The sequence below is a fragment of the Crocuta crocuta genome, unplaced genomic scaffold (genome assembly GCF_008692635.1).
Source record: "Crocuta crocuta isolate KB4526 unplaced genomic scaffold, BGI_CrCroc_1.0 scaffold105, whole genome shotgun sequence".
NCBI classification, from domain to species: domain Eukaryota; kingdom Metazoa; phylum Chordata; class Mammalia; order Carnivora; family Hyaenidae; genus Crocuta; species Crocuta crocuta.
In genome coordinates, this window is record NW_027530499.1 from 1,091,369 (window position 1) to 1,117,222 (window position 25,854).

A 25,854-nucleotide genomic window follows, 5' to 3' on the forward strand; every position below is an offset into this window, starting at 1 on the left:
ATATCTCTAACAGTACTCCTTATATTTCATTGTAAAAAGACATCTTCCTCTATGTCAGGGACTTAAGCTGTTCATGGTTGGTTGGTTCTTAGCATTGCACCTGTCACATATTATATGCTCTCTAAATGTCTGATGAATCAGTGTTGCATGAGTGAATGAAAGGTGAGCATGGTTAAACTTAAGCAACCTGCCCAAAGTTACATGACCAGTAAGAACTTGTGAGGATGTGAAATGGTCTGTCTGACTTCAAAGCCCACACTTTCCTTTTACACATTATTGCTCACCTCTCTGCACCTACTGTGATTTGGTTATTACACCCATCATGCCATAGGATTTGCCCTTACCAAGGTCATTAATTACTTTCAAGTTTCTCAGTCCAATAGTAAATAAATATTTGTTTTTATCTTACTTGCATTTGACACTATTGTCCTTCCTGAAATTCTCTTTTCTTTTTGTCCCTAGGACTTGGTTTCCTTGGCTTTCTTCCCAGTAGCTTACTTTATCCAGCAGCCACTTCTCAGTCTTTGTAGATTCCTCCTCCTCTTCAACATTAGTGTTTCTTGAGGTTCTATCTTGAGCCTTTATCTTTTCATTCTTTACATTCTATCTCTGTACTTTCATTTCCATCCGATGTGCTCAAATCTACATATTAACTTCAATGTTTCTCTCCTAGCTCCATCGCCACAAATCTATTTGCTTACAAAATATTTCTTTCTGGAGAGCCTTATCTTAAATGCTGTCCCTTTACCCCCAATCCACTTCTCCTTACCTTCCAGATTACATGAAAAGCATGATCGCTCATTAGGGTGGGTACATAATTTAAAGTGTAAACCAGGAAACTTTTGAGAGTGAAGGGGCTTCAATAATAATTACTCTGCCATGCCTAGTTTAACTTGGAACTGTCTTAGTCTAACCAGAATATATGGTCTCCCTGTCTTTGACTGCTAAATTAAGCATTACAACTGGCATTCATTTTTAAATCTTCTTTCTCAGTTTTCACAGGCTGTGAGCCACCAAGTTCTATTGATGCTGTGTCCTTCCTATTTGTATGAATATGTGCACTCTTTTTTTATCTCCATTATTATTGTCTTCTTTCAGACCTTTCTTATTTCCTGTGAAGATTATTGCTATAGCTTCCTACCTGGTCTATCAGCAGCCAATGGTTCACTCTCCTCTAAAACACCTTCTGCCATTTTCAGAATTATCTTCTTAAAGTGTATATCAAGTCCTGTCCCTTTCCTGATTTGGTATTTTGATGGATATCCATAACTTTCAGCATAAAAATTAAGCTCTCTCTCATGACATTAGAAGGTACTTATGCTCAATCCCATCTCACCACTTCTCCCTCTTGCATACTAAAATTGTCCTGGCACACAGTAGGTACCCAATAAGTAATGAATAAAATCAGCACTTAAGACACAACCCACACACCAAGAACTTATCTCAACAAGTTTACACAAATGTGAAGTGATAGTAAATGTCATTTTTATATCAAGATGGATATGTAAGAAAAATAGTTTGTCTGTGGGACAAAATATATAGTGAAATATGATCACCTTACAGTTTGTGACTCAAAAATATATATGATATAAAATCCAACTAATAATTTTTTCTCAAAATGGAAGAGTGAAATCAGAGCACTGTTTCAAAATAGCAAAATGTTCCCATCAAGAAACCTGTGAAAGTCAAAGTCATTGACTGAAATATCAGTGTCTAAAAGAAAATGTGCCTCCTAGTAGTTCTCAGTATTTGTTGAGTGAACAAAATACAAAGTTAGTCTCCATCAATTCGTTATCTGTACACAATGACAATTTTTTGTTTGTTTTTAATTTGCAGGCACACACACACACACACACACACACACACACACAGAGAAATTGCTTCAATCATTTCCATCGGTCAATTATCAACTGTCACTTCAATGAACCAAACTAAATGTGCTACAGAGAATCCAAACACATGATTGACCAACAAATGTTAATGTAAAACTACTTAATGTACAAAGTCTAAGCTAGGAAAGCAAGCCATTGGTGTATGTTACTTAAATAATCTTATCCAATACTATTGATAGTAGTGATCTAAAATTTCCACAATGGTGTAAGATATTTCAATAACACACTGCATGATTGAGATTAGATTTTCTTCAAGAGGGAGGATATTTCATATATCCATTTTAAAGATTTTTAATGTTCTAAAAATACAAACATATTAACTGAATAACCTCGATTTTTCTCTAAAACATACATTATTTGCAAATTTATTTGCCTTTACTATTAATTAAGAATAAAATTACACTGAAAACATTTGTCATTGTCCAGTGATCCTCAAATGTTGGCCAACCCAGCTTTGTTTTTGTGACTATTTGGTCTTTCTCTTTCCACTAGAATTAACTAACTAATTAATTAATTAATTACTAGAAACTCTTTTGAATCCACTACATTACTTCACCATTTGAAGGCTTGTGCAATCTCCAAGTTCATTATATAATGATGGGAAAGAAAAATTATGCAAACTCTATCTTCCAAATGATACATATGTTAAATATTTGTACGTTTTAAAGTTTGAAACTTTCAGAACTGGCCAGGTGCTAAAGATAAGCATTTATATCATTTTGGAATCTACATGGTTCACAAGGATAGTTCTATAAGAAATGTAAAGATAAAGCCCATTAACACATTAATACTGCTTTATTCTCAGATTAGATTCTCAAATTTGAAATACATTCAAGGTCTTCACTTAGCTTGAATTTCCCTTTGTATTGGGAAAGTTATAGTACTTATATCCTCCCAAGCCTAAAAGACAGAAAATTCTCAAAATTTCCTCTCTTGTTAGTGAGAATCACTGAAAATTATAGTTTGGAGAAAATTTGGAGAGTATTTAATCAAAGGTTCCAAACTGGTTTCCATCAGGTAGTAATTGATACCTTTAGGTTATTTTCTGCTATTTGAAAACAAAAGAAAAGAAAACAAAAACAGGTAACAATACTTCACAAGCAGCTAAAATGTTATTGGCTAGGTTTAAATCACCTAGTTTGGTAATTCCAGCTACAGCATGATGATAAGAGGTTTTGTGGGAATTAAAATATAAATATGAATTAATGATTACCGTAACAAAATAAACAAAATGTTTCAAAATGGGATAGAGATATTAAAAACACATTTCATGCAAAAAGCTGATGAAACCTCTGAAGAGGCTCTAATATACTAATTTTACAGACAAAAATATGAAGATTTAGACAAGTTTGTTGTACTTGTAAAAAAATATATATTAATATCCTTTGTTAGCGTCCTTTTCTTTGTATAGAGTAATACATAATTTAATAGCTATAGGAGGTTGGCTTCATGGCTGTGTTACCTACACAATCACTCAGGGTCCTTACTTTAGAAGGTCTCCATATGTGGATTAATGCTCTGCTGTCATAGTTGTGAAAATTTTACTAAGTATTGACCCAGGGGCTCTGCATTTTTAGTTTGCACTGGGTCACACAGATTGTGTATATGCCTATGCTATCACCTAGTTATTTCATAATTTTCCCTAAAAGACTGAAAGTTATCCAGGGAAGGTTTATTTTTTAGTGTTTCACATCATTTCTAAAATTTTGTTTTTAACGTTTATTCATTTTTCAGAGACAGAGAGAGACAGTGTGAGTGGGGGAGGGTCAGAGAGAGAGAGGGAGACACAGAATCTGAAGCAGGTTCCAGGCTCTTAGTTGTCAGCACAGAGCCTGACATGGGACTTGAACCCACAAACCATGAGATCATGACCTGAACTGAAGTCAGACACTTAACCAACTGAGCCACCCAGGCGCCCCTCACATCATTTCTAAAGATGCCTCTAATACCAGTGGACTAGTGGCCATAGAGCCACACGAAAGGCTGAGACCTTGGTGTCTTCATCTTTCCATTCCAAGTGCCTAGCTCAGTGCTTGATACAGAGAAGGTGCTGAATGAATGGGTGAGTCAATGAATAGCAAATTATCAACACATACCTGTTGACTTATTTAATTAACAAAACAGTCAAATTTTTAATAGTTTTAGAAAGGTTAAAGGTAAACTATTCAAGGAAAAATCTTTCTTGAAAAGAATAAATGGAATTGAATTCATAGATATTTTAAAGGAAATAAAATTGAAAGACAGGTTTAACCTCAAGTTGAACAAGTGATAGGTGGAAGGAAATGGTTAGTGGTTAAAAATAGTGGGTATCTCTAAAAAAATTGCATCCTCAGGTGGACTGTCTCTTCTCAAATTCAATTTAATACACAGCAGATTCATCCTGTAAATTGTAACCCAGGAAATGAAAATTGTTGTCCATGTTTGGAGAAAGGAGTGCATATGGGCTATGTATTCAGGAAGAACCAAAGATTATTGATTCTTCTTTGACTGTCCCAAGTGTTCTTGACCTGCTGTTTGCATTGATAAACAGAGTATTATGAATATAAAATTTGCATGAAGAAGTGGATTTTTAAACTCTTTCTTCTGCCTCTGGGCAGAATAAACAAAACTCAGGCTCTGGTTCCCAGTCATTGCAGCTTAGTTAAACACATTTTATTCTTTAAACCATGATAATTTCCTGTGATTATATTGGTTTTGGGAAACATATTTCTAAAATTCATTTTTGTAAAATAGAATAACAAAAAACTAACATTCCTTTCTCTGGAGTCTATCATATTGTGTTTGATCACCCCTCTCATATTTGTTGAGACTATCAGTTTTTTAAAAATTGTGTAACCCTTTCAGTGTTATCTCCTAATGATCAATTACTTTTGCCCTGGATCATAATACACTTCTATCTATCTGTAAAGAGGTTTCCTATAGCATTGTCTAGGCTTACTTTCTGTTTGTTGCTATACCACACTTGAATAAGTGACTTGAATTGTGCACAGATGTCCGGGTGTGGCTTTTGTATTTCAGCAAAGAAATTTCTTTTAACATATACATTACTTCTATTACAGTTCTACAAATTATTCATGGTGCTGCTATAATGCTGGTTCACTGAATATTAAGTATGTGAGAGCAAGTGATTTTATGCTTTGGATGATTATTTATGGGAAAATTCAGTTTTTGGAGGATGACAAAAATAGTGAAAAAGAAGAGAATAATAGAATGACAGTCACAGGCAAAATGAAGTAACAGTGGAAACTAGCATTTGGGGAAAATATAGCTTTAAAGTAGTGAATGGGGAGAGAAGCAAGGGGCATAACTAGTCAGGAACACTCAGATTCTAAACAGGCCGTATGAAGCCTTAGGGCTACACACCTGAGCTCAAATTTGATATGCTTACGGAGCCAGAAGAAAAATTTCAGGATTTGGTAAGATGCACAAAAGAATTTCATAGCCTATCTCTGATGGGAAAGGAGATGATAAAAAGTAGTTTCCATCAATCTTGGGGAACACAGATTTTTTAGTCCCCTGAATCTCCACTAAAATAGAGTTACCAGCTTATGGAAATATATCCCTTTCCACCCAAAGATGTTCCTCATGCTCAACATTGAACAAAGTGAACTGCTGAGACAATCCAATGGCGGTATTCTATAGGAAGATGTATGACGGGATTGTTTTTACTGTTCCCATTTTTATGTGACACATACTGGAATAAGTGTACTTTAAGGATTCTGCTCATGGAATTATAGCTATCATTAGAAAAACTCCATTTAGAATGTTCAACTTTGGCCTGTACTACTTGGTCTGTACTATTAGAATCCTCCAAGTTTATAAACCAATGAATGGGAATAGGAGGAAGAATAGCAGGGTAAAACTATTTTGAGTTTTATTTCACAAGCCAACATGAAAAACAGCAACAGTCAAACTTCCAAGCTCCTTCAATTACCAGGAGCTGTTAAAAAAATAGTAAAAATAAGAAAAAGAAGAACGAAAGTCCTGTTAAGTTTTTAAATCTGTCTAAGACCAACTAGGCAGAAGAGGCAAGCTATTTTAACTAATTTTAGAAAAGTAATACAAATATATAATAGAAAATTGGTGCCTTGATCAAATTTACTTTAAATGAAAGCTTGAGCTGAATGTTACATGAATATTCAGACAATAGAAACCTGTCTGAAATTTCTTTTGAATGTAATCCTAAAATTCATGCATTTTATCTTCTCCTAGGCAAAAAGCCAAAGGCTAAAAGAGCAGAACACAAAAAAGCTGAACCTGAATTATGTTCTAAACCCTGTTGAGTTTAATTTTACTTACAAAGCAGAATGTTGGTTTGCCACTTAAATTTGCCCCTCACAACCCTGTAAAAATACCTAGTTTCTTGATATCAGGCTCTAAATTGTGTTATTCGTTTGGAAAGCTCCAATTTTAAGAACATCATTCTAAATTACTAGGCAAGTGCTACATAATAAATACACATAATCTAAAACAGACCACAGCAAGAGAAGAAAGTAATTTTCCATAAATTTGACTGCAGTATGGTGTTTGCAATTCCATGAGCCTTATAACTTCAAAAGGCACATAGGGAAATTTTTTTTTTAGCTAAATGGAATATCATGAAAGAATGAGCACTTTAAAAGGTTGATGTTTTATAAAAGGGTAATACAGATACACTTTCTTGAAATAAATTTGCAAAAAAGTTCTAATAGCCTTTTGAACAGAAACATATCCCCCCCCAAAAAAATGAACAAAGTCACTCAGATGTTTCAAAACATTTTACTTGGAGCAATGATGGATTAACTACCAAAAATTAATAAACCTGTAATAATACATACAGCTACAATAAAGAGATGAAGGTTACTATATGCCTTATGTTTCCTATTCAAGATTTTTATAATATTAACGAATTTTTAAAAATTATGATTGGAAAACACTCCAAATAGATAAAAGGCCAGTTTATCTAAAATATAAGTTTTTGCTATGGATTGTGAATTTTTATTTTCAGAGATCACGCAATAGAAAGACTAATAGAAAGGATCACGCAAAGGGTCTTAGCATTTATGGCGTTTTCTGTAGTTATACTGTATCTTAAGCTAAAAGAAAAGAAAGAAGAAAAGAAAGGAAAGAAGGATGGGAGGGATGCAGGGAGGGAAGAAGAAGAAAAGAAAGAAAGAGAGAGAAAGAGAACATGCATGCTAGGAGCTGCATTTCTCATACTGGGAAATAATGTGCTAAAGGAAATTGGCGCTATAGTCATTTACTTAATTCAATTCAAATAAGATGTAATTTTATAGGTTTGCAGAATTTGGTAGCCTGGTTCATAGGTGGAAACCACTTAACTGTCATTTCCGCACATTCTGTTTGACATTTTCAGACTTAAAAAATCCCTGTCACTGAACAGTTGCAAATGCCACCATATTAGGCATGTACTTTTTCTGTTTTGGGAAGCAGAATTTAGAAGTCAGTGGAGGAAAAAAAATGCCTCAGGGTTCCGCTAGCTTTGCATTTGAAAAACACATCTACACACAAACAAATTTTATCCCTGTAGTCCCAGTATTGGTGGCTCACCTGTTTAAAATTTCTGTTTGGCATTAAGTTTGTGAAACACTAAGTGACCATTTATTACTAAAAATGTTTTAGACGCTGAAGTTGAATCTACAGGTTTTGTCTGTTACTTAGAAGCAGTTTTCCATGTAATCTTTTCAAAGGCAAAAGGTTAAACAAAAATAACATATATTGTAAAATTGAAAGTAAAATGCCCAGTACTGATGTGCTCAAAGTCCATGCATTTAAATTCCTTTGTATGATAATTTATGGTGATCATGTCTTCAGACTGCACTATTAGCATACTCACCCCTAACAAGAAGTTCTGCCTCATCTGACACACTGTCTGCTGTGGTCTGTACCCTGCAGCCATATCTCCCAGCATGCATCAGAAGGATGTTCCTGATCATTAAATCTGCAGAGGATGCTTGCTGAAAGAGGGATGAAGTGCCAGTTTAAAATGTTGCAAATCTGCCTAGTTCAAGGTGGTTTAAGGGGAACTTTGCACATTCAGTCAAAGGGCCCATTTTTGTCTTTACAATTTATATGACAACAATACAGAAACCAAACATGCCCTATTTTAAGGAACACATGGAAGTTGTTTTGAACAATTGTTAATAAAGAGTTTGAACATTTATACTGAATATAATGATTTAGCAACTACAATATTTAAGAAATATTTAAATATGCACAAACATTAATATATTTAAAAGGATAGAAAAAATAATCAGTGAGCCAAAATAATTGCTTTGATATTTAAAGACAGGCCTATATTGTGGCAAGACAATAGTTTTGAAAGGAATAGCAACTTGTGAAAATTAATTATGAGAAGATAGCAGTCAAAAGATTATACTGTGTGGCTTTATTGAATGGTTGCCTCTATAAGTACACTGTAGGAAACAGAATGAGAGTGCTTAGGTGAAATATTGCTGGTCCCAAAGCCATACATCTTTACTTAACAAAGATTTATTCCTCCCATAACCACATAACCACCACCATCAGGGAGTAGGGTCAGACTGAATCTCTGTTAATCAATGTAGTTACAAAACACAAAGGAGGTCCAAAACACTTGATTCTTGTTGGGAGCAAGATGATTAGAACATCGTTGAAAAATAACTGCAGTTTCAGAGATCGATAAGTACCAGGGAGAATATCTTTAGATGTATCAGTTCATGGGATCCGTGATGACCCTACACATTAGAATGTTGGGTACAAACCTTTCATTACTTAATCTTGGCTTTCATGCACTCTATCAGGAAAGATAGATTTCTTTTTTTGTGTGTGTGAACATGCAAAGATCTGGAATTCACAATTCAAAAGGTATTTTTTTGGATAACAACATAGCAAAACTCCAATACCCTTTTCAGTTTTCATGTTTCAGTCAAAAACAATTGACTGGAATGAGAGTAGATACACATGGCTTGAAACGACATTAAAAAAAAAAAACCTCAACACTTCTCTTCAGTAGTAGTTGAGCATAGGAAAGAATGTTCAACACAAGCCAGAGAGAAGCACTTCAAATCAGAGATCTTTTATTTTTTGATGGAATAGGTGAATTACCTTTAAAAAATGATGCATTTGTCTTTAGAGGTGTACCCCAATGATTATTTGAATTCATCTTATTTTGGAATCATATTTTGTTATCTTATTTTGCAAATTGGCCTGTTTCTTATCCTGATACAGACCATTGGGTTATATAAAAGTAATAAATGCAAGAAGAATTTCTAGAAATTCTTTTCATTATCCTTAGCATTCATTGAAAGTGTGTAAAGTGATTGGAAGTTTTTACCTCTCAAATTATGTGTCTTTATTTAAATGAAATGTTTAACTGTATACTATGTTTTAAGTCATTTCTTTCTGATATTTCATTCTGTTTTTTTTTTCCTTTCTATTAGTCTTATGAAAGGAACTTCTAAGGGCATTGAAAATTTCTCTCATGAAATAAGTGGTACAACATGGTCTGTTTTAGTCATTTACAAAGGAATGCTTCATGGTGAGAATACATTAAAATGTCATAACATTTATTTCAAGGAATGTGGTATTTGTCCAGTCAGTGTCCTACATTCCTAATTTTCTTAGGATAAATTGATACTCTTAAATTTCATTTTGGTTTGTCTCTATTGGAATAAGTACTTATTCCTTTTAAATCTGAAAAGGAAATTTACACGTTAAAACTCTTTGATTTAATATGGGTAAAAAGAAAAGCAAATTACAGGCATTATATGCCATAATTAGTTTCAAATCAATATAATTTAATACTGTATAAATAAACTTTGATATTTTTAACATTTTGTAGCATGGGTCCATTTTAGGTGTAAAAATTTCTTATACCTCTGGATTTCAAAGTTTTCCTTATAGGCTATTTAAATTAATTGGGACTCAATATGCAAACTATAAACTCAGAATGAGCCCTACGTCTACTTGAAAAGCCAAGGAGATGCCCTGAAAATCAGAGAAGACTTTATATTTTCCAGAAATAATACTTCTGAAAAATTGTGCTTGGTGGTTTTTGTTTTGTTGCTTTTTGTTTATTTTTCAATATCACAAACTGATTGATGGTAGTTTAATGGCAGAAAAAAGTAATGATTTAAGTCAGTTTGCAGGCTCAAATTTTTGAAAAATTATTGTGTAAAATAACATTCTTGTGATTAAATAATTGATTGTCTTAATATCTGGAACTTTACCTTTTCAAATCATTGATTTCTTTTTGCCACAGATAAAAGTCCCCAAACCTTTGTGCTTTCTGTTGAATTATAGTAAAAGAAAAGCTTAATGGAATTAAGAAGAGTCTTCACTGAAAATCACATAAAGGTCCAAGGAATTCAGGAGGATGAAGTATAGATTAGCTTTCCTATGCTGTCTTTTACTTGATACCTGCAATTAATAGTATGCAATGCTTTATTAACTGTCTGAAGCTGCATCATCATCTATCAGGAATAAAAAGTCTACAACCTATTGCATTTCTGTCAATGTCAAGACTGTCTGAGGAGTTGAAATGGTCTCATTTTGGGCTCATCCCTTCTCTTTTGGATTATATCTGTGTTATATTTTTACAATTCTAAACAGGGAAGATTAACAGTGAAATGAATGGATTGTGAACAGTAAACCTAAATTACCCTTTGAGTAGATTTACTGATCTTTCAAGAGAAGTAATGAGAAGAATTCATGTGGGAGCCCATTATACTTAATCTCAGCCCACAGTATTTAGTTCCTGAGAGAGAACCTCCACAATTTAGTGCACTTTTAATGAAATGGTTACTTACAGCAGATGCTTGCTTTCTTAAGCTTAAACCTCATTTTCACTTTTTCTCTCTTAGGAGTTACTCTCTCTTCTCTTGTTTTCTTTGACACTTGCCTTATATCTTGCCTTTGCTGCTTTTTTTGGCTTTATGAAGAAATTGTGTTACATGTTACTTCAAATGAACTTCCCCACAACCTGTACTTAGCACAATACTCCAAGCATTGTGTGCCTACCATAGCGATTGACAAATAGTGGGAGCCCAATAAGTATTTGCTGGATGTATGAATAAACAAAGCCCCTTTAAGAAAGAGGCTGGTACACTTATGGTGAGCAGAGCCATAATGCATAGACTTGTGGAATTACTATATTGTACATATGAAGCAAATGTAACAAATTAAGTCAATTTTGTCATTTTATGCCAAAAAGAATAAAGAAGTTGTATTTTCATTTTCTGTGAGGGCAGCAATATGACTAATTCATTCACATTTCTTGGTCACATAGTCTCACTAGAGCAGTAGCTAGATTATTATAACTTTTATTTTGACTTTGAAATAATACAGGAAATGTCATCCTTCCACTCAAGTCTAGATCTTTATTGGCTTTCACTTTGGCTACATGTCTTGCTCATCCAACATAAGAATGTTAGTTAAGACTTTCTAAAAATGGAAGCTCATATAATTTTTCTGTTCAAAATGTTGACTGGCTCTTATTGCCTTGAGGATAAAGTCCAATTTCCTCATTTGAACACAGAAGGCTCCTCAGAACATGATGCCACCTCCTATGACAGAATCTTGTGCTTCTACAGCCTTACCTCCATATTTCCCCATCCATGGGAATACTTTCCATAATTCTGCATATTGTTCTGTTGCAAATGTTCTTTCTCCTTTCTTTGCCCGAGAAGATACTTTTGGTTATAGCTCAAATGCCTTCTCCTTGGTAAAGTCTTTCTGGACACTACCTAGGCTTCCTTAGTTCTGCCACTGTTTAGTTATACTTCAAATAGCATTTCACTCATGTCTCTGCATTAGCATTTTACATTCTTGGAAGTCACCCCCAAGGTCTACTATGGGCAGTCCCACAGCTGAGCTAGGTGCTGATGTAGCCAACAATCCCTGGGGAAGTTAATGAATGCATGGATGTTTTGATTCCTTCCTTCTCTGTACCTGTTTTATCTCCTCCATCCCCTCCTTTTATCTTTCAAAGAAATTAGGAAGGGAAATAAGAAAAGACCAGAGAAAAACAGTGGAAAAAAATATTTAAGGAGTAATATACAGATTTTGGAAAGACAGAATTGTGTGAATCCCTGCTCTACCATTTATTAAATTTTTAACTTGGGAAAACTACCCTGTCATGCAGAGCTTCTCTCACAGCTGCAATATGATAATGCAGGGATATCCCATAGCAATGTGTCTGGCACATAGTAAGCGTTTGATAAAGGTTATCTGTTAAAAGGCACTATAATTGCACTCTTAGCCACAATGAATCTTTCTTTAATTGGTATTTGCTCTTTCAACAAATGTCTATCAAAGTATTCCATAGCTATAATAAGTTTTCTGATAAGCACTTAGCTTTGTTTTACATTTACCTATATCTATACACCTCTTTCTCTCTTATAAGGAAACTACCACACTCAGAATAAGAAGATCTGAATTCTTGCCTTAGTCTAGCAAGTTCCTAGCCCTGAAACTCTGGGAAAGTCACTTTATTGGGATAATAACAACTGCACTATCTCTCTCATGAGGGAAATCAAGTGAAACAAAGTACATACATGAACTATTGGGAAATGCTTCAAAAGTGTAAAATACTTTTAAAACATTTTTTCCCAGTAGGATTTAGTAGGATGCTGTGCAAATATTAAGCATTCTGAGAATGTTTGGGAAATGAATCATCTAAACAACAAGATAACTTGAATTGAGTATTCTTGTAAATAGTGGACTCATGCTGAATGACTCAGTCAGAAGCCTGCTGGAGATGGCAGTTTATATGCCCTTATTTAGGGCTTATTCAACTTTCTCAAGGGGCTCACATAGGGCATTTCCAGCTTCCACAGCCCTTGTCAGACACACAAACCATTCCTCTCCGCAAAGCAAAAGTAACATAGCATATAAATCCTGTGAGATGCAATTAAAAAAACTTTTCTAACATAAAATGGGTATCAGTTATGAGACATAGATTATTAGATATGATTAATGTTATTGACATAAAATCTTGAATACTTAAAAGATTTTCCTGGTCCAGTATTTCTTTATTTCAGAGAATGATTTATTTAAAGTATCCTACCATTAAAAGGAAATAATATACATATACATTATTTTCCTTTTTTTACTATTTTTCTTAAACCTTTATATAATATGATTTACGTTCATGATGCCATAGGTTTTAATATATTTTTAAAGAAAGATGATTAACTTGCATGCCTAAATAATTGGACATATTTTCTGAAATGGAAAAATTAATTGCTGCCAGTGAAATAATACTAGCGAAAAACTATTGACAAAAACATTTATGTCTATAATGGTGAACTACTAAATGGATCCAACTATGCATTGAATAATAAAAATAGGTAAAAAATGGCTTTCACATCCCGTTAATAGGACTTTGTTATTCAATTTTCAACATGTATACTAATAATATATTTTTTAAGTACTAAGAAAAATGCAGAAACAGTTTTACTTAGTGACATAGGTTAAGAGAAACAAGTTGATAACTCTATGATGAACTCAGAATAGCCAGATATCCAAGCTGGATCATTTAGTATTACAAGCACAAAGTCAGGAATTCATGGGATCAGTCCACTGTCTTGGTTAAAATGAAGATTAGACATTATGAAGCAACTCAGAGCAAGAATATATAGGACAAATTACAATTAAATTTTAGTGTAATAAATTTAAAAATAAAAAGTTTAAATCATTTTTATTTCCTAAATGACAAACTTGAATATATGAAGAATATGGAATGAATGACAAAATGTAATGTGTGGCATGTTAGTGTTCTTTTTTCCCAAGTAGACATATAGGACTAGGGAATGTGATATTTAAAATGTCAGTGGATGCCAGACTTAGGTAGAATGTTTGTTCCCTAATGTCTCTTATCTGAACTATGTGCATTGATTCTCTTTTTTTCTAGTGGCAAAGAAAATGGGCATTCCTTTATTTAAGATTAACATAAATGACCAAGGCAAAAGGACTCTGTTATAGACTGTATGTGTAACCCCCTCCTTCACATATTGAAATCTAAACTCTAATGTGATGTATTTGGAGGTGAGGTGATGGGAGGTGGAGTATGAATGGAAGTAGTGGCTTTACAAATGAGACCCCAGAGGGTCCTCTTACCCCTTCTAACATGTGAAGATACAGTGAGAAGATAGCCATTAGTAACCAGACACGGAGGCTACCAGGGCCTTGATAGGGGCTTTCTCAGCCTCCAGAACTGTAAGAAATAAATTTCTGTTGTGCATAAGCCACCCACACTATGATATCCTGTTATAGAAGTCTTGATGGATTGAGACATGCTCTAAGTGTTTATAGTGTGATTTCTGTACTAATCTAGTGTCTCCAAGTTAAAGAGGCATGAAATATATAAGGTCACACAAATTATCAGCCTACTCATTCTTGAAGTTACTCTTAGCTCCTTCCTAACTGTTCGTAAGGTTTCTTTTACATACCTGTTAAGAATATCTGATGTATTCACCTTCTATTGTTAATGAAGTCATCACTAATTAATTCAACAGGCACTTATTTCTATGGGCTATGCAAAGCATTGGGTATACATATAGAGACTCTGCACGTGATTGTCTAGTTTAATGCAGCTTTGATTGAAAAAACATGAGAGGAACGTGTGGAGTAGCTTTTCTCATATCTCCAACAGGCTTGGAATAAATGTGATGAAAGGATGGATGTGTTCTCTGATAAGCACAATACTCAGAATCCAAAGAAATATATTTTCTTTTTCTTTGTGCTTCATATATTTAACAATCTTTCCATGAGCACTGACCTCTAAATTTAGGTTTTGAATAGAAACTTTCAAACCAGCTCTTTATATCCTCCATATTATCCCCTATCTGTCTCTCACCCTTACCCATCTGACATGCTAGATTTTTCCTTATCCAAAACTTATTTTATTTACAATCACAAAATCTTTGTTGGCTATCTTTACTTATGGCCTACAAGGTGGTCCAACTTCTTAATCAGCATTTCAGGCTGGACTCAGACTACTTTGTCTCTCGCCATAATAGAAAATAGACTCTCTGCATCTTCCCTCAAGTGGTTTCTTAGTGACCCGCCAAAGTCTCCAAATTTTGTCTCACATGTTAAGGACTTATTTAAGTCTTATCGTTTTTTTAAAAAAAGACTTAACTGACTAGTAGGGCCTGTTAAGTAATTTGTGGGTGTCAGTGTAAAATGAAAATACAGATCCCCTTTTTCAAAAATTAAGAATTTCAAATGGTGACAGCGAAGCACTACACAAAGCACAAGTCCCTTCTCAATGTGTCCAACTCTCCAAGCCACAGTAATATAGTCTGTTATCTCCTGGAACATATATGCAATTTGTAGGCAATGGTGTTCTTTGGAATAAATACCAAGGAATTGGCATATATCTCTTTCTAATGTAAAATGCCTATCTTTCTCTGCCTTAATGTCTGTATCTTTTTTTAAAACCCCAATGTGGGGCTTAAACACACAACCCTGAGAAAAAGAGTCACATGTCCTACCCCCTGAGCCGTGTAGGCACCCCTGTATTTTCTTTTATATTCTTGACTTGTGCTTTTTCTCAATGTATGTTGGCATAAATAATATAAATAGAATAGATTACATCTTCTTAAATTTGTGTTAAAAATATAGTGATGTAAAAAAAATGTTAATAATCAAGACAGAAAAAAATGTTTTCCTTTAGAGTGAATTACACCATTATCCAGTAATGGAATAAATTACTATCTTTCACCAAGTTTACGCTTCTTAAATTACTTCTCATTGTTGTTACATACAGAAGTATGTATCCTGAACTAGTCAGGAAAATTTTTGTTCACCCATGCATTAACATTGCTTTGGAAACAGCTAGTAATGACATGACCACTAGGAAAGCTCCAGAATAATAAAACTTTGCAGTAGATACATATTTTATTTTATGAGACTCATGGTACATGCACAGTAATAAAATTATTCATTCATTTATCAATCATTTGTTAGAGTAACCATTTTGTTTAAACAGGACATTACAAATACTTGGCAACTTTGAAGTTATGCCCTTCTCTTTTACTCATAGTAAATATACCTGACCTTTGACCCAACTTATGCATTCTGCTCAACACAGAGCTTCAGTTGACTGGAATTTGTATAAGAGACAAAATCTGTCATATCTGAGCTGCACATGCTACAAGATAAGAGATAAAGTATGCCTTAGAGAAACACACATGCAATGTGTGAGGTGGATAAATAGCTATAACACAATGTTAAAGTATTTAGTAGTATAGAAATCATTGCATAAAATATCTATTTTAGTGTGGAAAGATTATTAACAAACCATTTGGTTTAACTAGTTCCTCTAACAGTTGAGAAAATTGAGGATTAGGAGGTGTAGGTGACTTGTTCAAGGGCAAGTTAAGTGTAGAGATAGTAGAGCCTTGGGCACCAGACTCTCAGTTGAGTTCTCTCCATTCTACTATTTCTGTATATAAAACTAATCCTTATTATTCTGTTTAAAACTATAGGTAATTTGATTCACTAGTACTAATTAAAGCAAAATTTGGAAAATGTATAAAAATAAAATGGTTTCATTGTGTAGTAAGAGCCATGAAATTAAAAATTCTTTTATTAGAAATTACTCTTCTAAATAAACCACAGAATTATTCTGACAATTTATGCTTTTCATCAGCATAATTTCTAGGCATGAAATGCTACATCTCACTTTAAAGTGCCAGAATCACCTTTCTGATAATACACATGACCCATCACCTTCATTTTTTCATGCCATTATTCACCTTTTCCATGACTCTTAATCCAGCATCAAGAGAATCGTCTATACGTGGCCCACAGCTACCTTTTTTTAAACAAAGCCATTGGCAGTTTGTACTGACATATCTTTAGTTGAAGAATGGGCCAAACTTCACTTCTCGACCTAAGCTCGTAATCTAGATGGATCAATATTTTACTGATAGATCAACATTTCTGTTCTCTTTTATCTAGTCTTGGAGTATTCTCAATTTATCTTTTAAGATTAACAGTATTTTGTTATACCATCATATACATGTTTCCAGAATAAATTGCATTTTATCCTGCTACTGATTTTACACTGTACCATTGTCAATACCTACATGCAAGTCTAGTTCCATTCTGGCTATGGGAGGAATGCTCAGGCAGTTATCTGTGGGATTTCTATTTCTTCCCTGAAATCAGCAAAGCCCAGGAATACAGAATATAATAGCTCTCACTCATCTTATCAGTTAGAACCAGTGTTGTTCTGGTATTATTGTAAGTTCCTAAAATGTTGGGAATATAGGAGACCACTCTGTGTTTCAGTGATTTTCACACAGAACTTCAGGAATGATTCTGGAATGAGGCCACTTTTTTTTTTTTGCATGTGTTTGTTTAACTTGGTCACTCAGAATCAAGCAATTAATCACTGGTTCTCTGGCATGATGGGGCAGAGCAGAGAGGCTAATGCTGAGTTTAGAAGACTAAATGAGAAGTGATCTACCTGCTGTAGTCTACTGCTTCTGTTTCTCTCCTTTCAGTGTCATTGGTTAATGACCCATTTGTTTATGATCATAACTATTACTCTTTCTGCGGTATTGATTCTTCCCCTGCTTTTTGATCCCCAAACTCTCTCTATGGTACAATATCTGCCAATAAGGGGAATGGAGCTTTTACATTCCATATGAATTAAATTTAATATCTTGAGATTCTCTTCACTTCTGCCCTCCTAGTGTTTATTCTTTCCTATTAGTTATCCCTTCTTTCTTTAAGTAAGACATTGCACTATGAGGTATTTATAATTTATTCCAAGAGTCAACAGTGAAACATACTCTATTTTATTATGGTTAACTGTATCACTATACTGTAACAAATCTTTCATAATCTCTTTTATACTACATTGGTTTCTATGCTTTATGGTAACACTGCTTGCATGTAATGTTGCTCAAAGAACTTATTAGGTCTAGAACTTTGCCTCTTGTTAACTGTGATAGATTAAAGATGTTCACAAAGACTTTTCTATTTGTTCTCTTGAGAAGTAAGGTCTAATTTCCTACTCCCTATATCTGGACTGATCTCGATGACTTTCTCATTAACAGAATATTGCAGAAATTCTGTCTTGGAAATTCTGTGGCTATATCATAAGAAGACTTGCAGCTTCTTCCTAGGCCCCCTGGGACATTTTTTTTCTGGGGGAAGCCAGCTGTTGTTTAAAAAATCAGACTCTCCTGATGTTGTCATTCTATAAAAAAGGCCAAGCTATTTATGTGAAGAGACTTGCTAGAGAAAGAAAGAAGTCCAGATATTCCAAGTTTTAACCATTGTAGCCCAACCACCAGACTTGCAAGCAAAGAAACTATCTTGGGCATTCTAACCCTGGCAGAAACACAAGAAAGAACCAGGAATCCATCTAACAGCCAGAATGGAGGCTTATCCCACGTAGTACCTACTGAGCCATGCAGGCCATCTCCAGCCACTTGGCTACCCCAGCTAAAGGCTCAGCCATTTTGGAACAGATTCAAGGCATTCTTGGGTTTCAGGGCATGTATCCTTGCTGTTCTTTGCCTGATATTCTGACAAAAAACTGTGAATAGTGAAAAGCAGTTGTCATTTTATAACACTAAGCTTTAATGTGCCTTGTAGTACAGTAGTGAATAACCATAAAATAATTTGGTACCTGGAAGTGGGTGCTGCTGTAACTCAAACTTAAACATGTGGCATTGGCTTTGGGCTGTTGTGCAGAAGCTGAAAAGATGATGAAGACAGTATTAATGAAAGCCAGAAGGATCACAAGGAGATTATTGATAAAGACTTTAAAGGGTTGAGAAAAAATGAGGAAATTTTTATTGCATATTGAAGAAAAGATGATCCTTCATGCAATGTTGGAATGTTTGGCAGCACTTTTCACCTGAGCTAATGTGAACAACACATTATCCACAGTGATTAAACTGAATTTGCTTAAGGAGATTTTTTTTTAGGAAGAAAATTAAAAGTGTCAACAGGTTTCTTTTAGCTGTATATAATAAGGTGTGAATAAGAAAAATGAGCTGAAAAGAGATAAGCATTCATTTCTATAGCATCATATAAAGGAAATCCGAAGGAGCCAGGATTCTAGGTTCAAAAACAAAACTACTTCTCACTCCACTCTCACCAGGTAGAAAAGGACTAGCAAAGTAAGAAATGGCCTTGGCAAACATCAATCCAGGCTGCTATCAAATAAATACTGTCCCAGGGTAAAGATCTCAAGTGTGTGTATAAGACAGACCCCTTGTTTATACCAGAATATTTTCCAGTGACCAGACCCTCAGTCCAACACAGAGAGGAACTCAAAGAAACTTAATGGAGGATAGGAAAACATTGAGGAAATTGTAATTGGAGGCTGGAACAAAGGTGCCTAAGTTATGAACTGGCAGAAGAATTAGCAAATCCCTTGCCTATGTTAATGTGGGAGATACAAAGCGTTCCTTATGAAATTATGGACCTGATTAAGGATACTTATAGGAAAAATGAGTATTGAAAGTGTTGACTGACTGGCTTCTTTTAGTTGTCTGTGATAGTGTATGACAGAAGTGACTTGAATGGAAAAAAAAAGAGCGAGTTGAATTAAAAAAGAAGAAGAAGATCTTCATTCTTAGAAGTTAGAGGAAATATTTTCAACCCAGAACTTGCTGGGTTGAAAAATAAACTTACTTCTCACTTCATCTTCTTGAGCTATAAATGAACCGATAACAAGAAAAGACCTTTGTATCTATTGGATAAATATCATCTAAAGAGACTTTTAACTATAGTTTGATCTTGTGAGTATCAACCATAATTGGAATCCATTCTTATAAATAAGGATGATAAATGAAGGTGATATTCAGTTTACTACTATATGTAGTGTCCGGCACATAGAAGCCTCTTCACATATATGAAAAAAATATGGTTTTCTATGGAATTGGTGTGTTTACAGACATTTTGAAAGAAAAAATGAGCAAGAATAGTGGAAAACTTTTATACCTAAATGTTTTGCAAAAATGTAATATTCCAAATGGAATAATTAATTTTAGATAAGAATTTCCAAAGATAAATTTGCCAGTTTAATACCTAGCTGTTTCAAGTTTTCCTTCACAATTCAAGTTTTTCAGATATTCACATTTTATTTGCAATATTAGTAAATATTTTAACAAGTACAATCTTCAACAAGTAGTTATATGATTTCTACTATGGGCTTTATGAACAAATAGTATTATTTTCCTAGCCTAATTTGATAGTTACTAATGCTTAGGAACAAGTTTCTGGATGAAAAAGTACTTCAATGTAAAAGAAAGCAGTTTGGGTCACAGCACCCATTTAAGCACTGTCTTTCACAGACATGGAGATTCTCATCAACATCAAAAATACTTAGAATTTAAGGAATCCAAACACATCAGTGTCAGAAAAGACTAACTATTCAATCTATTGGTTATATTGTGAGCTACAATAGTAATCTTCAATGAAGATTCAAACAGAAGAAAAGTTCCTTTAAAAGAAAAGGTCAAATTGAAAAAAATGTGTCAATCAAAAGCCAACTATGAAAAGTTCAAGGTCAAGACTCTCAGTCAAATTCAGCCGACATTTTGAAAGCTAGTCAAGACACTTTATCACAGAAAACTCATTTTTAATAACAAAGCTTTGCAATTTTATCAGTGAGAAGTCACCAGTTATTTACCATTTGAAAATCAGAGTTTATTCAAAATCTTCTAAAAATCATCATACTCTACTAGTTCTCACTCTTCCTTAACCATTGGAATACAGCTTCTGATATTTCAAGGAATATTTATAAGACTCTTCAAAACTGCATATCATTGGATTGACAACAACACAAATAATCATACATGCATATATATTTTGTTCTAAGATTTCAGTTGGGTTTGAGTTTTCCATTATATATATATGGAGTGTGTGTGTCTGTGTGTGTGTGTGTGTGTTCTGATTTTACAAAATAGTACATGCTGATCTCTTACCCAGATAAAAGGACACTGTTCCATTTTCTAAGATTATTGTTGCTCTTAGAAGAAATTTTTATTTAGACTTAGAGGAAATTTTTATCATTTATCAAGGTTTTATATACATGAATACATTCTTAGCCATAGGGAAGAATTCTGATTTGAGATTATTTTTCCAGTTTGGAAATCCTTTTGCATTAAAAATTTTCCAATTCTAAGGACATCATGTTGTTTTGAAATATCTTCCATTCTGAGCAGGTATGTAATATTTAATAGAGGAAAATGTGATTTTGGAGATGTCAATTGTTCCTTCCTGAAAAAAACTGTTAGTGCTAATTAAAGTTTTTTAAATGACTTCACTGTTATTGGATACCATATCTGGAGAGTGTTTTGGATTTTAGTCTTCAAATATAACCTTTAGAAATCACAGAACTTTAAAATTAGGACATTAGGAGTCACCGACTAACATTTTCACTTTGAAAATGAGGACTCAGAGAGGAGACATGACTCATCCAAAGTAATACAACTAAGTGTGGACAAAGCTGGGCCCACATCAAAAACTCTTGACATCCTCTCTCAACCTCATCTAGTAATCTTATGCTATGTAGTAATGTCACTCAGTAGCAGAATTTTATATTCTATCATTTCTGGGGAAATTCTGGCAGTATCTATTTAAAACAGAATTAATTTTGTTCTTTTTCACTGCAATCCATTCCTGGATATCCATGCCATAGAAAGGAAATTGATACTACAGGGATAGAGATGTTTAGAGATGTTTTTGGTAACATTCTTCATAAATCTCTCAAAACAGAGAACAAAGTTAATATTTATTAATAGGGTAAAGGCTAAATACATTGAGGTATAGTCATATCATGGACTATTATGGATGTATTGAAAAGAATGAATTAGAGATATATCAGGTAACTTGAAGAATTTTCAACATTTTTGAATAAGAGTAATGAGATGCATTAAAGTGTTTAAAATGTTTTAGTTTTTAAAAAATCATAAAAATATTCCTGTACATATGTAATTTGTCTAAGATTACAATAGTGCAGAGGAAAATATAAAGGGACACATATTAGGATATTGACAAGCTTAACTAGGTATGGTAAATGTTGTTATGGGAGAAGAAAAGTAGAGCGGAATTATGCATGTATAATAAAAGTAGTATATAATCTCACTGGTGTAACACATGTGTCTATGTATACTTGAAGAGATGCATGAAAACATGATTACAAAAATTAATGATTTAGTATGATGCCATGGAATTTTTATTCTCTTTTCTCATTTCAGTATGTTCAAATGATATATAATGAGCTTGTATTTTATATGTATGTGTGTGTTTGTGTGTGTAAAATCTATCTTAATTTTGGTGAAAAAATGAAAAATGGACTTTGATTTAGAGCTGAGATATGGTTACCATGTAGAAGGAACAGATAAGTGTTTATCAATGACAACAGATATTATAAACTAATCAGCTTGTGTGGCTAAAGTGATCCAGATCTGATAAGCAGCAATTCCTACACTGTGTCCAAGTGAAGAGTACCTTTCTGTTTATAACTGTAGGTGGTCATTTAGAACTTAGTCTCTTTTTTTGTGATTCTCCTTCTCTGATTTATGATCTTTTTGAGGAATCTGTTAACCAAGAATCTTCGTGTTTTCTTCTACTAAATGTCAGAGTGGTCTAGCATGATTGTTGTATGTTAGCGGTCTATAGGTGAGTGATGTTGGTCTACATACGATATATTACTTTCCAAATATTCTATTAAAGTCTTTTTGCAAAGGTCATATTTTAGTTAATCTTGGGAACCTGCTTCAATGTTGTGTGCTATTATCTGCTCTCCATGCTTTTCAATCCAGCACAATGGTATAAATGTTAGCAACTGCATTCAAACCTTGAACCCATGTTACTATGCTTTTAACATTAAGAACTATTGGTGGGGAACAATGATGTCAGAGTAAATGTAAAACTTACACTGTTAGATGAGACCTCAATGCATGGTTAAGAAGTTCTAAACGCATGGAAGATGACATTTTATAACTGCTTTTCAAATCTTCATATTTGACTAGAGTTTGATGTCCCTAGGGTATTCTAAATTGATGGACTTAATCTTTATTTTTGGCTTGGTCAAGAACATTGTACTATGTGTCAGCCACTTAGAAATGCTCAGTTATATTTCTTTAAATTTATCTTGGCTGCACATGGGATTTTTATGCAGACTCATAAGCAAAGTATTCTGGAATTATCTTTTGGTATATTAAGCCATCCAGTTGAGTTGATTTTTTAAGTTCTTTTGATTTCATATATTGAGATTATAGTCATGACTAAATAAGCAATTCTTGGAGAATTTCCTAAAAGACTTTGATGATGTTCATGTTATTCTTTCATGTTACCAGCTAAAAAAACAACTTCATGGAGAGTTAATTTTCTACCATTATGTTTATGATGGAATATTCACCTTTGAGTCCAAGAATTTCAACAAAACTTCATAATGTGCACTGTACTCATTATAAATTTTGTCAAGGTTTGCATGTCTTAATATGCTTTAGTCATATTATTTTATCGTCCAATATATTTTGGAAGCTCTTAAAATCTTTTGAATTATCAAGTTTAATATTCACTTGAGGAACACATTCACATCCCTCATCTATATTCCTTTATTGTACCTTTAAGTCACAATTGTAAGTACAGTAATAGTACTCTATATCAATATATTTCATATGAAACAGAAATATTGAATGTAGAACTTAAAAATGGTATGAAGTTGAACTAGTTAAAATTTTCATCTTTACTATTTTCCTTAAATTACTCTACTGTTATCACAGCCTTATAAAATAAACTATTTAATTCTAGATTGTGAGCAGTTTTATAAATATTTCCATTCTTTTCAGCAGTTTAAGCCATAGCAAAATCAGTGATAACAAAAATAATGATACCAACCATTCTTTAATGAGAAACAACTGGAAATGCTGGCCAAAACAGTCTATGAATTTATTTTGGGTATGGAGTATTCAGTATATTCCTTTTTTAGATATATCCATAAACTTTTTCAGCATTCATTAATAAATATGCCTGTTTTTGTTCTTGTCAAGTTATAACTAAAGCACATAAATCCCTAGAACCAATTTTTGGAAAAGACATTTAACATGGATTATTTTAGGATAGATAAGGTAGCTGATATTACAATTATCTTCAGAATATGCTATTTTCCTGAAATAACAATTAACTCATTTTTAAATTAAACAAGTACTATTTCTCCATTAATTACTTTTTTCTAACTGCTGCCAATTTTCTATTAAGTGGTAAAATGTTAAAATTTCCTAATATTTTAAAAACAGAAACACAAGCCATATAAAACAGAAAAATGACTTTGTATAAACAGATGAAGCCCTTTGACTAGCTTAACTTAAATCAATAAAAAAGGACCAAATCAGATAATGACTACATAAACAGTTGACCTAGTTTGTGTTTATAGTGACAGCATATGTTGTTTTAGTGTTGTTCAAATGATTATTTTTCCCTTATATAACACCACATGTATAGTCTAGTTTTTAGGTTAGTCTTAAAAACGATACCACAGTTGAAGTTAAGGATTATTTGGCACTGATCATTGTTTAGATTGTGTGGTAGACTGTTGCAGTAATGGCCCCAGAGTTTTTCATGTCTTCCTGGAGCCCACCCTTGGGTAACCCCCTCCCACACTCAATGTATCTCACAAAGTGACTTGCAATAGTCAATGAGACTTTAGCAAACATGGAACAGATGCTTGCAATGTACATGGACACTGGACATTGCTATTTTGAAACCTGTAACAATCATGTGGTATAACCTGGGCTGGCCAGCTATAGGGTGAGAAAGAACTTAAAGCAGGGACATGCCATCGCGGCTGCCTTCCCACCCCCCATTCCCCAAACAGCTCTTAGTTGACCTGGTAGCTGACTAAAGATGCATATATAAGCCAAGTGAGAACAGCAGAAAAGACAACCAAAACTAGCTCAAATTACTGACCCCTAGAATTGGGTCATAAATTTTGTGGAATTCTTTTTCCAACAAAAGCTAACAAAACAGAAATTGTAACCATAATTGAACGAGACTTTTGTTAATCCTGGGAAGAGGGTTCCAATTTGATGAAATGTGAAAAAAAAAAAAAATGTGGCCAGAGGACAGATGGTGGTAGATTGCAAAAATGTCTTCAATACCTTGCAATTCTTACCAGCAGGAACCTGCTTCCCTACCCTTTGAATCTGGTATGGCCTTAAAATAGAATGTGACAGAAGTGGCATTGAACAAGTTTTGAGCCTAGGCCCAAGGGATCACAATGTTTCTGCTCTTGAACCTTGGAACTGTGAGACCCCCATGTGAACAAGCCTGGGCTAGCCTGTTGGATAATAAGAAACATGTGGCCCATTGGTCTCTGTACTCCTAGCCTGTAGCCAGCTGACACCTTAACATTAGGACTTCAAAACTTACTGAGAGCTGACTACAGATGCGTGAGTGAGTCTTGCTGAGACCATGATCTGAACTGAGCTAAACGCAGCCCAAGTTGCCAACCCATAAAATTATGAGCTAAATAAATGATGGTTTGAAGCCACTAAGGTTTTTTTTTTTTAAACATTTATTTACTTTTGAGAGACAGAGAGAGACAGAGTGTGAGTGGAGGAGGGGCAGAGAGAGGGAGACACAGAATCTGAAGCAGGCTTCAGGCTCTGGGGCTTGAACTCACAAACCATGGGATCATGACCTGAGCTGAAGTCGGACGCTTAACCAATCAAGCCACTCAGGCATCCCCCCACTAAGTTTTTGAGTGATTTATTTTGCAGCAAAAACTAACTACTACAAACTATGTCTGTGTACTATTCATCTCTATATATTTAGGATAACTACTCCTTAATTACTTTCCTATAGTTGAAACAAAAGGAGATGTACAAAAAGTATTCATTGATATTTAAATCGTGAAATATTCTCTAAAGATATTTGTGTGTCAACATCTAAGATATAAAAATAAACACACCAATGGATTATTTCAGTCAGAGTTTTG

At 33.9% G+C, this 25,854-nt stretch overlaps 1 protein-coding gene across 1 annotated transcript in view; it reads right to left on the bottom strand.

Moving 5' to 3' along the window:
- Nucleotides 1-25,854, bottom strand: part of CNTN5 (contactin 5) — a 433,319-nt gene that overhangs the window by 105,406 nt on the left and 302,059 nt on the right. The window contains exon 11 of the mRNA XM_077766718.1: nucleotides 7,729-7,849. Within this exon, the coding sequence (XP_077622844.1) occupies nucleotides 7,729-7,849 (121 nt within the window). The remainder of the gene's footprint in view (nucleotides 1-7,728; nucleotides 7,850-25,854) is intronic.